Source organism: Nelumbo lutea, chromosome 4 (assembly GCF_056320005.1).
Source record: "Nelumbo lutea isolate HS-2025 chromosome 4, American lotus-T2T, whole genome shotgun sequence".
Lineage (NCBI taxonomy): Eukaryota > Viridiplantae > Streptophyta > Magnoliopsida > Proteales > Nelumbonaceae > Nelumbo > Nelumbo lutea.
In genome coordinates, this window is record NC_142687.1 from 32,044,221 (window position 1) to 32,058,931 (window position 14,711).

A 14,711-nucleotide genomic window follows, 5' to 3' on the forward strand; every position below is an offset into this window, starting at 1 on the left:
TTTTACATCCAATCCAATTTTGATAACATTCAAAAATTTAGTCTGATGCTTCAAGCAAGGTGAATGCAACATCTCTTAATAGAACATAAGGCTGATGTTAGATCGTTAATTAGACTTGGATCATACTGCATTTTTGTCAAATAAAACCTTACTTTTCATTCAAAAGAAGCAAGGAAAATGATAGAAGGGGAAATTCTGATAGTGCCACTGCCACATTTATGGGCTTTTTCCTCAATGCATAGTTGCATTTGACAATATTCCTTCACCTTTTAGGGTGCCACTGATAAGTGTCGGTATGAGCATGACTCAATAAATAAATAAATAAATAAATCATTAATTTTTATTATCAAAGGAAAATTATTCATTAATGCACATTTAATTGGTCCACATGGATCCCATATAGAACATTTATTTATTGTAAGAATTGACAATGATATTTTGAATCAACAGTGATTTAGAATACCACTTAGAACAGGTTGTGCAAAATGGAGGGGTGTATCTGATCTTGTGTGCAATAAGAGAATAACATTCAGATTAAAAGGAAAATTCATAAAATAATTGTAATACTAGTTATATTGTATGGAGTAAAGCGTTAGACAGTCAAGAAACAACATGTTTAGAAAATAAGTGACATAAATATGAATGCTAAGATGGATGAGTGGAAAAACTAGAAAGGATAGGAGTAGGAATGAAGCCATCCATATAAACCTAGGATTAATTCCAATAAGTGATAAAATGTGTGTGTGTGTATGTGAGAGAGAGAGAGAGAGAGAGAGAGTATGCTAATATGGTTTGATCACATCCATAGAACACCACTAACAGCTCCAATTAGAAAAAATGATTTGTTACAAGTGGAAGATAGACTAAAAAGGATATGGGTAAAAATAGTAAGGACCCATTAATAGGTATTTGGAATTGGAATCGGAATGGGTCATTTCAATTCCAATTGTTTGGTTGGGCAGAATTGAAATCTCATTCCCATTCTTGGTAGAATGGCATTTTCCCATTTGAAAGAATGGCCATTCCCTCACCCTCTCTTGGAAATGAAATCTCATTCTAGCTTATTTCAATTTCTATTCTGATTCCTGTCTAAACCAAACAAATTATGGGAATAGATCATTCCAATTCTAATTCTGAAGGTTTTCAATTCTGATTTTGATTGTAAACCAAATGGACCCTAAGAAATGATTTAAGCACTAATAATGGATATGGTTTTAATAGGAATGATCAACAAAACAGAATTCATGTAGTCGAACCCATATAATTGGAATAAGGCACGAATGATGATGACGATGAAGATTGTAGATCAATAGTGAAAAGTGCATAGAAGGATGCTTGCATTCACCAAGATTGAGAATACCCAAACCGTGGAGGATTGTCTTTTTATTTTAGTCCATTTACTACTATCATTGCCACAACCACTTGCTCTTACACCAAAAAAGGTATGGTACCTAAAATAAAACTTAATAAAGGAAAGAGGGGAGGTGAGGGGTCCTCTCATCACCATAGAGCTCATGTGTACCTCCTCCTCACATATGTGCACATTTATTTTTTAAATGAAATTATTAAAAATATAACAAGACAAAATTAAAACTCTCATGTGTCTTTATTGTCTCTCATAAAATCCATTTTTACTCTCTAATAAAACCATACAAAATTCTTAAATTCTTAAATCTCTCTATCTCCATTAAATCCCTTTAATCCCTTTTGGCTCTCTCTAAAAAAGTAGAGGTGTAAATTAGATGGATTGGTTAGGTTGGGTTAAGGGTTAAGCTAAATATGAACCCTAGCTTGGACTCAAACTAATGTCTAAACCCAAATTTGTTCACCAATACATTAGACTCAAACTAATTACTCCTTTCCATGGGTTATAAGATTTTTCTCTCTTTTTTATTAATTTAATGTACCTTTATTTCATGGATTGTTTTGGTTTAACAATAAAATGTAGTAAGAAATCACTTAGCTTGTGTTTAGTTTCAAGGAAAAAGATAGGGAAAGGGAAAGGAATGGAAAGGTAAGAAAATCTATACAAACCTTGTATAGAAACATGTTTTATATAATAATTTATGTGATTAAATTATACAAAAATAACAATAATTAATTATTAATTATTAAAAATAAAAATAAAAATCACTGTTAGTAAATGACCCTTTTATAGTCGTGTATAGGCAAGGAAACCTATACAAACCTTGTATAGAAACATGTTTTAGAAAGTTAAATCCATTAATTTTACTTTTGATTTTTAAAAATATCTCTAAGTTTTTATTATATTTTTATAATCTTAAGATCCCATAATTCAATTCCTAAAATACTCCTAAATTCCCATAATCCTATTTGTAAACTATCCATAAATAGATTTATTTAGGTAGTTGCCTCAAGGTGACTTGACGACCCACCCCACCATTGGGGGGCTTTTACCCACCTCGGCCTCCCCACATCTCTCCCCACAATCCACAAAGAGGACACATGTCCAATGACATGGGCCTAAAGCTCCCACGTGCGAGCATAAACCCCACTTACATGTTCTTTTAAGCTGTCGCCCTTGATAGTCCCATTATTAAGCAAATTTTTTTTATTCTCTTATTTTCCCATTCTTAATCGAACAATACCCTAAACCCTAGCCTATCGTCTTCTCCCTCTGCTCTGTTTCTCGCATAGCTCACGGTGGTGAGCTCTTTTTTCTAGTTCTACCGTGTTCCTCCCGTTCGATGTAAATAAACCTAGAATTTTTTGGCTCCCTTTTCCCTAACCCATCCTCTTCTCCCTTCGCATTGTTCCTCCCATGGCTTACAGTGGTGAGCTCCTCCTCTTAATCGAATGCTACATGGAATAAGCGATGAGCTAGCTCCAGTTGGTTTTTCAAACTATTTTCCGATGGCCTTGTTTAAAATGCAGGTATTCTTTGATTCAAGAGATCAACGAACTGAAGAGAGGAAGCTACTATTTTATTACAAGAGAAGTCCACCGTTCTGTTCAATGGAAAAGATTATTTTGATTCAAGAGAATGGCGAACCGGAGAGGATGCTACAGTTCTGCTACAAGTTTTGTTACAAGAAGTCCACCATTCAGTTTAATGGGAGAAGAGACAGAGTTCAGAAATGTACATTCAATTGCTTAGTGGGATTTTCATTTTTATTTAATATTGTTGAATCATTTAATGGAATGGATTTAATGTCTATTCTCTTATGCTCGCACGTGGGAACTTTGGACCCATGTGATAGTAGAAGTGTTCTCTTTGTGGTTCGTGGAGAGAGATGTGGAGAGGCTGAAGTGGGTATCAGATCCGGAGCCCCATTGGGTCGGGGTAGGGATGGAGTAGTCTAAGGTTTTTCAAACTGGACCAAATAGGGAACCGTTTTAGGGTCCGGTTCGGTTGTCTGATCTGAATGAATGGCCCATTTTGATAGAAAAAAAATAAAAAAAAAGGCCAATAACCGTTGTTCAAGTTGATGGTTCGACCACTTGGATCAATGATTCACTGACCAAATCAACTATTTTTAGCCAAAAAGCAGTTTTGGGGTAAAACCGAACTAGTTAGGTGACCTGTTCCTATTTTTTCTGGTCTGGCCGTCTGGTTTGAATAAACAGAACTGGTCAGGTAAAACAGAACTAGTCAGGTGACCACTTGGATCTTGACTTACAGGGGCAAGGACAAGAGGGGTGCCCCATCCTGTGTATCGCATAGACCCGGCTAATAAATTATAAAATGAATAAATTTGATGCTCCAAATAAAAATTATGGGATAACTACACTGCACTCCACCTCATAATTCTAAACTCCATTGTAGACTTACAACAATTCAAAATTTTCAAACATCTCCATCTATAACAATATTCGCCCATGCGTTAGCATCAATTCCAAGCTAGCACCTTCTCCAACTGTACGGTGGAGTTAAGATTTGTTGGGGTGGACTGAAGAGTAGGGGTGTCCATGGTTCGATTAACCGAACCATGGGCAGTTTTTTTGTAAACCAAATCGGTACCACCAGTTAACTGATATGTCTGTTTTAGTTTTGACCAGTTCGATTCTTCAGTTTTTTATATTTGTAATATGTATTATATAAATATATGTATAATATTATATTATAAATAATAAATGATATATAATATATTTATAAATAGATTATTATAAATATAATATATGTATATATTTATATATAATATATAGAAAATATGTGACATATATTAAAATATATATATATATACCAGTCGATTCAGTTAACCACCAGTTTTTTTGTAGGTTAACCAAAAATCCAATCGATTCTTCGATTTTTCAAAAATACTGAACCGAGACCAAATCGATCAGTTTGGTTAACCACATTTTTTGGTTTGGTCTTCTTGGTTTGGTTCGGTTTTTTGATTTTTTATGGACAACCCTATTGAAGAGTAAAAACCCAAATTATTGTTTACTCATAATATCTCATTGATTTATTTATCTATTGAGCCACCGTTAGTTACTTATTTTCAAGGGTGTTCACGGTTCAGTTAATCGAATAATGGCCAATTTTTGCAAATCAAATTGGTATCACTTGTTTTTCCATTTCTCCAAACTAAAATTGAACCGGTTAACCAATCCATCGATTTCAGTTTTTGATTGATTCAATCTTCGACTTTTCGGTTTTTTATATTTATAATATATTATATAAAAATATTATAAATATTATATTATAAATAATAAATGATGTATTATATTTAAATATAATATGTATTATATTTATACTTATTTATATTTATAATGTGTATAATATTATATTATAAATAATAAATTATATATAATATATTAAAATATTATAAAAATATACAATATACTTATAAATAGATTATTTTAAATATTATATATATATATATATATATATATATATATAATGAATATATAGTAGGAAAAAGTGCAAAAACACAAGATGCATAATTCTGAATTCCAACCCCCCCCTCCCCTCCCCTCCCCCACAACTAGCCCTCTCCCCTACGTCCCCCTTGTACTTTGGGCCTAGTAAATTCTCATCTGAGCTGATGTACTTCTTCTTATATATTAATTTATAATATATATAAATATGTGATACATTAAAAATATGTATGCTCATCCATTCGATTAACTATCGGTTTTTTAGATTAACCGAAAACTGAAACCGAAGCACTCAGTTCGATTAACTACATTTTTGGGTTCAATTTTCTTAGTTCGGTTCGATTTTTCGATTTTTATGGATATGTCTGATTATTTTTTCCTTAAAAAATGTATTTTATTAAAGCCCTCTAGTATATGAAGCGCAACAGAAAACAAGGTGTTCACTGTTTAGCCGATCTCCCCAACTCCCGGTTCACAACATCGACACGTCATAGAAAACCGAAAAATCAATTAATTATTAAAAGAAACACCACCGGCACCGCCGCCGACATCTTTAAACCAGGTCGCGATGGATGTTTGCCACCCGTCATCGATTCCTTCCGCTGCGATTATTTGTAGTTTTTATCCTCTACATTATTTTATATTATTAAAAAACGTATATATCGTATAATTGCATACAAATCAACAAAATTCTGTTTCTCTCCGTTCTCATCCAACAAAAGCAAAGACAGAGAGACAGAGACAGAGAGAGAGAGAGAGAGTCCTATACCGATTTCACTTAACAAATCTCATCTCAAGCAATAACTCTACACTCCATACCCTAACCCTAGTCCTCTTTCCGCCATCAGGCCCATCACTGAATTGGGAAGAGAAAAGATACCTGTACTGCTATTTTGCTTCTTCGTTTTCGTTATTTTTTGGATTCAGCAGCAAATGAAACTCTGTGCATGGCTACACTGCAAAGTCTGAGAGTGAGAGGGATCAACAGATCTAGGAATTAGCTGATTCCTACTATCTGCCAATGCAATTCCTACAACTAACGCTGGCCCTAATTCCATGCCCTTGCAGCAGATCGAGCCTCCATGGCAGCAGCTGAGAAGAAATGGCTCTTCACTCTCTTCTCTGCGGCCTTTATTTCCTTGCTTTTCTTACTCTCTGCAATTTCCGGTTTTAATGCGTACTCCGCTTTCAGCTTCCATAGGCCTTTCCCTTCTTCAGTTCGATACGGCGCTACTTACCCGCCTGCATTTGCGTATTACATCTCTGGAGGGAGAGGGCACAAGGACAGGATCCTTCGGTTGTTGCTTGCAGTCTACCACCCGCGTAACCGGTACCTTCTTCATCTCGGGACGGACGCTTCAAACGAGGAGCGGCAGCAGCTGGCGGTTGCCGTCCGGGCTGTGCCAGTGATTCGAACTTTCGGGAATGTTGATGTTGTAGGGAAACCGGATTCTCTTACTTATATGGGGTCGTCAAATATAGCTGCCGCGCTTCATGCTGCTGCAATTCTTTTGAAGGTTGATAGTGGTTGGGACTGGTTTATCACTCTGAGTTCTGTGGATTATCCGCTGCTTGCTCAGGACGGTATGCGCCAGTTTTCCCTTATTTCTAAATTGATTGATTTCTTTATGTTGGTTCATTAATTGAATATATATATATATATATATATATATATATATATATATATATATATACACGTCCTTTTTCCTTTCAATTTTGATTTTGATTATATGATTTCTGATTTAGCAGAAATTATGTAACTTAAGGACAGTTTGGGACATGATTCCGAATGCCATTTTCTGCAATAATGCGAAGATAAATATGGAATTGGGGTTCCCTTATTTGTACTTTGATTTTAGTTCTGGATGTCAAGTTTCTGCTTCACTGACAAACTTCTATGTTTTGGGGTATTATGCCTTCTTTCGTTCTCGATTCTTCAGTTGGATGAGTTGGGATTGGGTTAGCTCACGGGCCAGCCAAGTTGCATCTCTAGCATCGGATATTTATTTTATGGTATTTAGGAGAAGATATATCAACTTTTGTTGGGTCATCTAGAGAAGTCTAATACCCAAATATTAGGCTTGTATTGGAGCCCTAAAGGATTCCCCTTCCACCCTATCTTCATGGGGTAAACTCAGCAAGAAGTAGCCTATCAACTCAACTAGCCTTTTTCCCAAATATGTGGAGTCTGCTACAAGTAACCTATCACATGCTTTCTGTTTATTGGCTTTTTTAATAAAAAAATCGAAGGTTAGGATGGCTATTGTTATTTAAGGGAGAACATCATTACTAGGTGGAGGTATAGAGTAGACGCATGCTACTGTAGTGCACTCATGGCCAATTCAGAGGATCTCCTCTATTATTGGCTGCATACATTGTTCTTCAGATGGCAAAAACAGGTCATCTAGCCAGTTTCTTTAATTGATCCGATTATGAAGCCTTTTATTCTTCTTATTTATGAGTTTCGTCCTATAAAAAAAATATTATTGTCGATGATCCTGTAATTATATTAACTCTTTATGTTAATGCTAAAGAAGTAAAATGAACATTAACCCCCCCACCCCCACCCCACCCCTAAAAAAACAAAAAACATACACAAAAGAAAAAAAAAAAAGAAAAGAAAAAGAGGAAAAAGAAAAAGAAACAATGTCAAAGTCAATTATCTAAAAAACCAATGGCAAAGAAAAAGGAGAGCCATCATTGCCATCATCCAAGCCTTATCCCAACTATATGGAGTCGGCTAAAATGGAGAGACATGGATGACTTAAAAGGTGAGTTTTACAATGTAAAGAACATTTAACCATAGAGTATTTGGAGATTAAATGAAAATGCCCGTCTAATAAAAGGTTGAAGTTGTTAATAGTCATAATTCATAAAAGAAAAGCAAGATTCTATCTGAATCTGTATCTGCTTAAGACGTAAAGAAATGTGAATTTGTGTCTTGGGTTATTTGTCCCATTTCATCCTTTTCCAAGAATCCTATGTTGGTGTTCCCTATTTTTTTCCTAGTAGTGTCCTGATGACCTTCTGTATTAGGTGGAATAGTTACGGCTATTCCACTTCATGGTTACCATTTATCTTAAAGAAACTTTATTGGTCTTTGTGAATTGGCTTTGAAGTCTCTCTAGATGGAGATTGGGTGAGTGGGTTGTCTCAACAGCTTTTTTTGTCAGGTTAACTCTGGTGATGAAGCTCCCAGTTATGAACTTATAAACGTAACTTTTGCTTCTAGTCATGCCCAATGTTTCCTTCCTCGTGCCACTAGCTTTCATGCCTGCAAATTTGCCTTACCCATATTAGTGCCTGCAATTTCTGCTTTTAAACTCTGTTGTTAGAAGTAACGAACTTAAAAGAATGTTGTATAAATATATTAGAGAACTGACACTAAATTCATTACCTTCACTAGAAGGTCATCTCAAATTGATTCAAGTATATTGTAATTATAAACTTTGAAAACATTGCTAATAGGACTCTGTGTCCTCTGTCCTAGTTGCTTTGTCTTCTTCCTCACGTATTCTTCCCATGAATCTGGAGTTGTTGATTTTTTTTTTCATGGCTAGAAATCTGGTACTAGTGTAATTTGAATGGTTCAATTAAATTTTTCTTGGCCCAACCCAACCTAACTCAGCTTAATCAGGCTTAACCCCATCTATCAAGAGCCAACTTAGAAGGAGGTATTTTAACAAGGACATTCCATTATAATTGCTTTTGGACACCATGCCATCTCATTGTATCAGATATATTCAAACACCATCCCTTGTTCATGTTTTCTGGACATGGCATAAAAACTCCTTATGTCCATGTTACACTAATCTACATATCAGTTTCCTTGTCAGCTAGGGAGTGCTATTTTTAATGCATACTTATTTATACTTTATATTAATAATTTGTTACTTCACCAAAAAAAATGATTGCATATGATAATCTCCTTATGTCCATGCCAAGTCATGTAATATGATATTAGAACTTGATGTTCTCAATGTAATGAAGTGTTGTTATTCAATTTGTTACCACATGCATAACATGTTCAAACACTGTATCTTTTGTGGGGGTGGGGGGATTTAAGATATTTTCATCTATATGGAACAGTTTTCCAAATAGTAAATAGTAAGTCATGGATATTTCTGTGGATGTTCTGGCAATCAAGATTGATTTAAGGAAAGAATATTTACTGGTTGTGTTACAAAGTGCCAAATTGTACGTGTAATATTGTACTCCAACCTACTGCCTTAATTGTTCAGACTACAAGTTTTAACTTCTCATCTGACGGTGTCATGATTTGTCTTCCATTGTTGCTCTGTCCTTGTTCTTTAAAGAATAACCTCAATCTGTATGTCATTTGTTTTCTATCATTTTTTACTGGTGTTACCCCTGTTTACTGTTCATTCACATCCTTCCATTTTCATTTCCTTTTTTCTTTTACTTTGATTGGCCTCCCTTATTATATGTCCTGTATCCTCTGAGCTCTTCTTTATATTCAATGTTATGACATGGCTATAATTTTCAAAAAAATGTTATGACATGGCTATCTAATACCGTCTTGATAACTTCTTTCTCCATTACTTCTCTTCACTTTCCATGTGTTTACAGTCATGTTTCTTGGAGTATTCTTACCCACTTGGGCCTTCATTTTTCCTCTTTCAGATTTGTTGTATGTATTCTCAACCGTGAGGAGAGACCTCAATTTTATTGATCATACCAGTGATCTTGGGTGGAAAGAGTATGTGTATTCTTCTCTCTAATTTTATGGTAATTATTTTGGCTATTTACTTTGATAGTTATAGTATTTATAGTTCCTGTTTTATCAGGTACCAGAGAGTCCAGCCAATTGTGGTGGACCCAGGACTTTACTTGGCACGGAGGGGAAATCAAATATTCCATGCTTCAGGGAAGCGGCCAACACCTGAGGCTTTCAAATTTTTTACAGGTATGCTACTTTATAAATTAATATTTGCTTTCAACACTTTGGGAGTCCACCTTTCTCATGATGACACTGCTGCCTTCTCATTCAACAGGTTCCCCATGGGTTATGCTGAGTCGCCCCTTCCTAGAATTCTGTGTTCTTGGTTGGGATAACCTTCCGCGGACACTTCTCATGTATTTTACAAATGTAATTTTATCCCAAGAAGGCTATTTTCATTCTGTCATCTGCAATTCACCAGAATTCCAGAACACCACTGTGAATACTGACCTGAGATATATGATTTGGGACAACCCTCCCAAGATGGAACCTCACTTCCTCAATACTACTGATTACGACTTGATGGTGCAGAGTGGAGCTGCTTTTGCAAGACAGTTCCACCAAGATGATCCAGTGCTGGATATTGTTGATGAAAAGATCCTTATGCGTGGGCCTAAGCATCCTGCCCCAGGTGCATGGTGCTCTGGAAAGGGGAGCTGGTGGACGGATCCATGCTCCAAATTGGGTGATGTCAATGTTGTGAGGCCTGGACCTCAAGCAGTTAAGTTTGCAGAAGCTATGACGAATCATCTGAATGAATGGAATTCACATTTGAATCAGTGCAAGTAATTTCATGTGAATCAAATTTTTTACACTGTCAGCACCACATCCAATTGCTCCCGAAGTATTGACTAGTTTTCAATGACCAGAAGCAATCGATGTTTTGCTTCAAGTCTGACTTGCAATTTTTGGAGTGGTATCTCCATACTACAGGTTACGTGTGGCTGCCACCAGGGGTGGAGATGAAGCTAAATGAGTGATTCTTTTTGAGATTTTGAGGCTGTGGGGGCTTTTAAATTCTCCTGTGAATGCTGTAGAGCCACCAAAGTCTTTGAATCAATAAAGGGAATCTCCCTGTTACACATTCTTGTGTTTATAGAGCATTCTTTGTTTTCACTGCCCTGTTTTTCATTTGGTTGTTATGCCCAAACTGAGACTAAACTTGAGATGTAGTCATGGAAATTCAGTGAAGCAATGAAACATGTGAGAGAGTTTTATTTCTTACATATGGATCTTAAAAATTCGTTGGAGTAAGTTCAGGCATCAGAGATGAACTAGAGATAGCAAATCAAGTTCATGTATGGTCAGTTGAGTGTGATGGACATGAATGTTACACGGTATTCCCAAACGGAGGGAACGAGCTCAGTGTTGGTAGTATATATCTTATCCATGTTTTTCTCAACTTTGGTGGGATAGAAATCAGGACTTGTTGCAAATGGCTTTCTAGTACCAACTTTGAATTGAGGCTCCTCATCATCGTCTAAGCTTTCTTCCAACTTGTGAAGTCGGCTACATGAATCTTGGGGGTAGTTGATGAGTCCAAGATTAGGAACCATGTTTTCTGTTGAAATGCTTGAAATCAGTGTTCTAACTCCTGTATGCTCTTAAGAAGGATTCTGATTCTTACTGAATTTTGGGTTTTCTAGTGAATTAGTGATGCATTGCTCAGTGACTTTTGTCTCCTTCACGATGACATTTGCAAATTGTAAATCCCAGGTCGTTAGTAAGGATTAGTAACTTCTCAGAATCCTCGACATTCTGCAATTATGATTATCAAATTGATCACTTCTTTGCTCCTAATTCCTATGATTCTTTCAGTTACGACCCTTGAAATTCTAGTTACCGCACCAAAGCTCATTCTGATGATAGGGTGCTGATTGGAATCCACCAAATCAACTGCAATTCTTGGCCTTAACTGCATCTCCCTCTCGTTCCTGAGATCTTTGTCATTAACTGCACCGAAGGATGTTAGAAGGTTACAAGCTTTTTCTATGATCCAACCAACCATATGGCAATAGGATGCCGTTTGGTTGAAAGACAAATCAGTTAGCCATGTGGATATGGTTACGTGTCCATCAACAAGGTGTTTTAAACTCCTCCCAGTGATAAGTTTATACGTGAAGGGTAATTTGGTCATGTGATGATGGGGCTGCAATGCGCAAATGAAATTCAAATGTTCCGAATTCTATGCATTTAGAATGATTTGAATTCGATTTATTTGTAATTAGATCAAATATGGATTCGCCTCTGTCTAGTCCAATTCGATTTAAATGTATTCTCATGTATATTCCCTTCAAGATTTATACTTGGTTTGTTAGTAGGGTTGGTTTGAACGTTGTGTTTTCTCTAAAGTGGCATAACGAGATCTCAAGTATCATTAAGTAATTTTCAATTAATTTTGTTCATGAAATATAATATTTGTTTTAGATGCATGCTTGTCAGTTGTCACTTGAAGTAGAAGTAGAAGCACTGGCTTTTTGACATGGACTAGAGTTTGTTGTTGAATTGAATCTTCACCAAGTTATAATCAAAGACGATGCTTCAACCATTGTTCAACTTCTGTTGGTGGGCACAAACACAACCACCGTGGAGAATCAGCTCTATAATTCCTAATTGCAGAAGCTACAATTCACTCTTTTCTAGTGTCTCGGTATGTTAAATTCATGAGATGTGAGGAGTTTTTGGTGAAGGGGAATCCCGTTCCCTCCAATGTATCAAACAAAGCCATAGAAATCTTAATTTTATGTTTTCATGTATATGTTTATGAATTATATATCCTCTTCCCCTTTTTATTATTTTTTTTTTATTTTTGTCAAATGGTTATGCTTCAAATCGCTCTGCCTTCATGCTTCTTCCCACCATTATGAATTTATGATATAAGCGTTCAAAAACTAACGAGTCCAAGGTACGCATCTTCCACTCTGCTTGATTTCTCTCAATGGGTTTCTCCCGATTCCTCAGGCGACTTGCACATATCGGAGAAAGTCGTAAAACTCTCGTCGACAAAACCACAGAATCCACCCTTAACTTCCCCTTCTCGTTTGCCATCACTACCAATGAAATGGGTTCTCTCAGATCTCTCAGCAGTTCAGTAAAACCCGGAAAATATCCAAGTTTCACACAGACACCTATCTCCTCTGATGAGAACCTTCATTGCAGCTCATCTCTTTTGACAAATATATGGTCAAGTGGTTCTGATAGTACTCAAGTTTTGTCTGAGACCAACAACGAAAACCTAAATATTATAGACGGTCGAATCTCTGAAGACACTGATAAAATCTGCAAGATAATCTCGAGCCACCGCACTTCATCCGCCATTGAGTCCCATCTAGATCGCTCCGGTGTCATTATCTCGCCATCTCTCGTCGAGGAAGTCCTAAAGAAGCTAAGCAATGCGGGGGTTCTCGCTCTCTCATTCTTCCGGTGGGCCGAGAAGCAAGAAGGGTTCAAGCATACTGCTGAGAGCTATAATGCTCTCATAGAAGCTCTGGGAAAGATCAAACAGTTCAGATTGATTTGGAATGTAGTCCGTGACATGAAGGGTAAGAGTCTACTAACGAGGGAGACGTTTGCATTGATCATTCGGAGATATGCGAGGGCTAGGAAGATCAATGAGGCGATCGAGACATTCGAGACGATGGAGAAATTCGGGATGAAACCAGAGTTATCGGATTTTAACCGATTGATTGATACTCTCAGCAAGTCTAGACACGTTGCGAAAGCACAGCAGGTTTTCGATGAAATGAAGCATAGAAGATTTGTGCCTGACCTGAAGACATACACGATTCTTTTAGAAGGTTGGGGCGAAGCAGAAAGTCTATTGAGGGTGGAGGAAATCCGTCGGGAGATGAGGGACGAAGGGTTCGAGCCTGATGTAGTTACCTATGGTATCATCATCAATGCCTACTGCAAGATGAGGAAATATGATGAGGCAATTGATCTGTACCGTGAGATGGAGGCAAAGAATTGCAAGCCCACTCCGCATATCTATTGCACACTGATTAATGGATTGGGTTCTGACAAGAGATTGGATGAAGCTCTTGAGTTCTTTCAACTATCAAAAGCCAGTGGTTTCATACCTGAAATACCTACTTACAATGCAGTTGTTGGGGCCTACTGTTGGTCAATGCGAATGAATGATGCATTTCGAATCGTTGATGAGATGAAGAGAAGTGGGGTAGGACCGAGTTCTCGGACGTTTGATATTATTCTTCATCACTTGATAAAGGCCCGAAGAACAAAAGAAGCGTACACGGTTTTCCAGAGAATGGGCAGCGAGGTTGGTTGTGAACCAAGCCTGAGCACTTACACAATAATAGTAGCAATGTTCTGTAAGGAGGAAAGAGTCGACATGGCTCTGAAGGTCTGGGACCAGATGAAGTCCGAAGGAGTCCTTCCCAGTATGCACATGTTCTCAGCTTTGATCAACGGTATGTGCTATGAGAATAGATTAGACGATGCCTGCAAATATTTCCAAGAGATGCTGGATTTGGGTATAAGGCCTCCAGCTCAGATGTATAGTAATCTGAAACAGTCTCTTATTGAGGAGGGGAAGAGCGATATTGCTCTTATTTTGGGTCAGAAGCTTGATAAATTAAGGAAGGCTCCATTGGTTGATAGAAAAGGAGAAAGGCTTGGAAATGACGGTTGAAGTATGGTGCAGATGTCAATCTCACTCGATGCCTACCAGTTTGCACTTTGAAATGTCTGTGGGAGCTAGAAGCCACTATTTGATCAATCAGGCCTATGAAATTTTATTTGACCAATTTTTTCGTTTCCTAAATGGAGTTTCCATGGATGATTGACCAATTCCTTCCATTCAAATTAATGGGATTGACTGGACTTTTGTTTTGGTAACTGGAGAGACTGGAATTCTGTAATGTCTAAAGTTGAATTAGTTGGGTTCATGTTGATTTCTCAGAGTGATTATAAACTCCTCAAGTATCTGTATATTTCTTTAGGTTAATCTGTCTTGGCAATGGCATTGTTAAAAGTGTAAGAAAATATCTCATTCATGTAATTTAAATTGAAAAAAAAAAACAACTGATTATTTTCCATCAAAAAGTTTCAATAACCTTTGCAAGTGGATTTTTCGGTGAGGAAGCATGATTAAAACTGATTGGTGAGA

General features: G+C 36.8%; 2 protein-coding genes across 3 annotated transcripts; both read left to right on the forward strand.

The window, feature by feature from the left end:
* Positions 1-5,393: 5,393 nt before the first annotated feature.
* Positions 5,394-10,807, forward strand: LOC148855015 (beta-glucuronosyltransferase GlcAT14A-like). 2 transcript variants are annotated; one of them, XM_088985983.1, is made up of 5 exons: positions 5,394-6,426; positions 9,487-9,562; positions 9,651-9,769; positions 9,858-9,952; positions 10,115-10,807. In XM_088985983.1, the coding sequence occupies exons 1-5, from the start codon at positions 5,925-5,927 to the stop codon at positions 10,370-10,372; spliced, it is 1,050 nt and encodes a 349-aa protein (XP_088842109.1). In that variant the 5' UTR covers positions 5,394-5,924; the 3' UTR covers positions 10,373-10,807. The 2 variants fall into 2 exon arrangements, with proteins under 2 accessions (XP_088842109.1, XP_088842108.1); XM_088985982.1 differs by having other exon boundaries at positions 5,399-6,426; positions 9,858-10,807.
* Positions 10,808-11,832: 1,025 nt separating this feature from the next.
* Positions 11,833-14,549, forward strand: LOC148855016 (uncharacterized). Its single transcript, XM_088985981.1, has one exon. The coding sequence runs from the start codon at positions 12,522-12,524 to the stop codon at positions 14,232-14,234; it is 1,713 nt and encodes a 570-aa protein (XP_088842107.1). The 5' UTR covers positions 11,833-12,521; the 3' UTR covers positions 14,235-14,549.
* The last annotated feature ends 162 nt before the right edge of the window (positions 14,550-14,711 follow it).

Bases quoted from the DNA above. Each gene is read 5' to 3' on its own strand.
- LOC148855015 (XM_088985982.1), top strand. From the start codon at position 5,925: ATGGCAGCAGCTGAGAAGAAATGGCTCTTCACTCTCTTCTCTGCGGCC. The intron at 9,563-9,650 runs GTATGTGTATTC...CTGTTTTATCAG, and splicing joins AGTGATCTTGGGTGGAAAGA to GTACCAGAGAGTCCAGCCAA. The intron at 9,770-9,857 runs GTATGCTACTTT...CTCATTCAACAG, and splicing joins GGCTTTCAAATTTTTTACAG to GTTCCCCATGGGTTATGCTG.
- LOC148855016 (XM_088985981.1), top strand. From the start codon at position 12,522: ATGGGTTTCTCCCGATTCCTCAGGCGACTTGCACATATCGGAGAAAGT.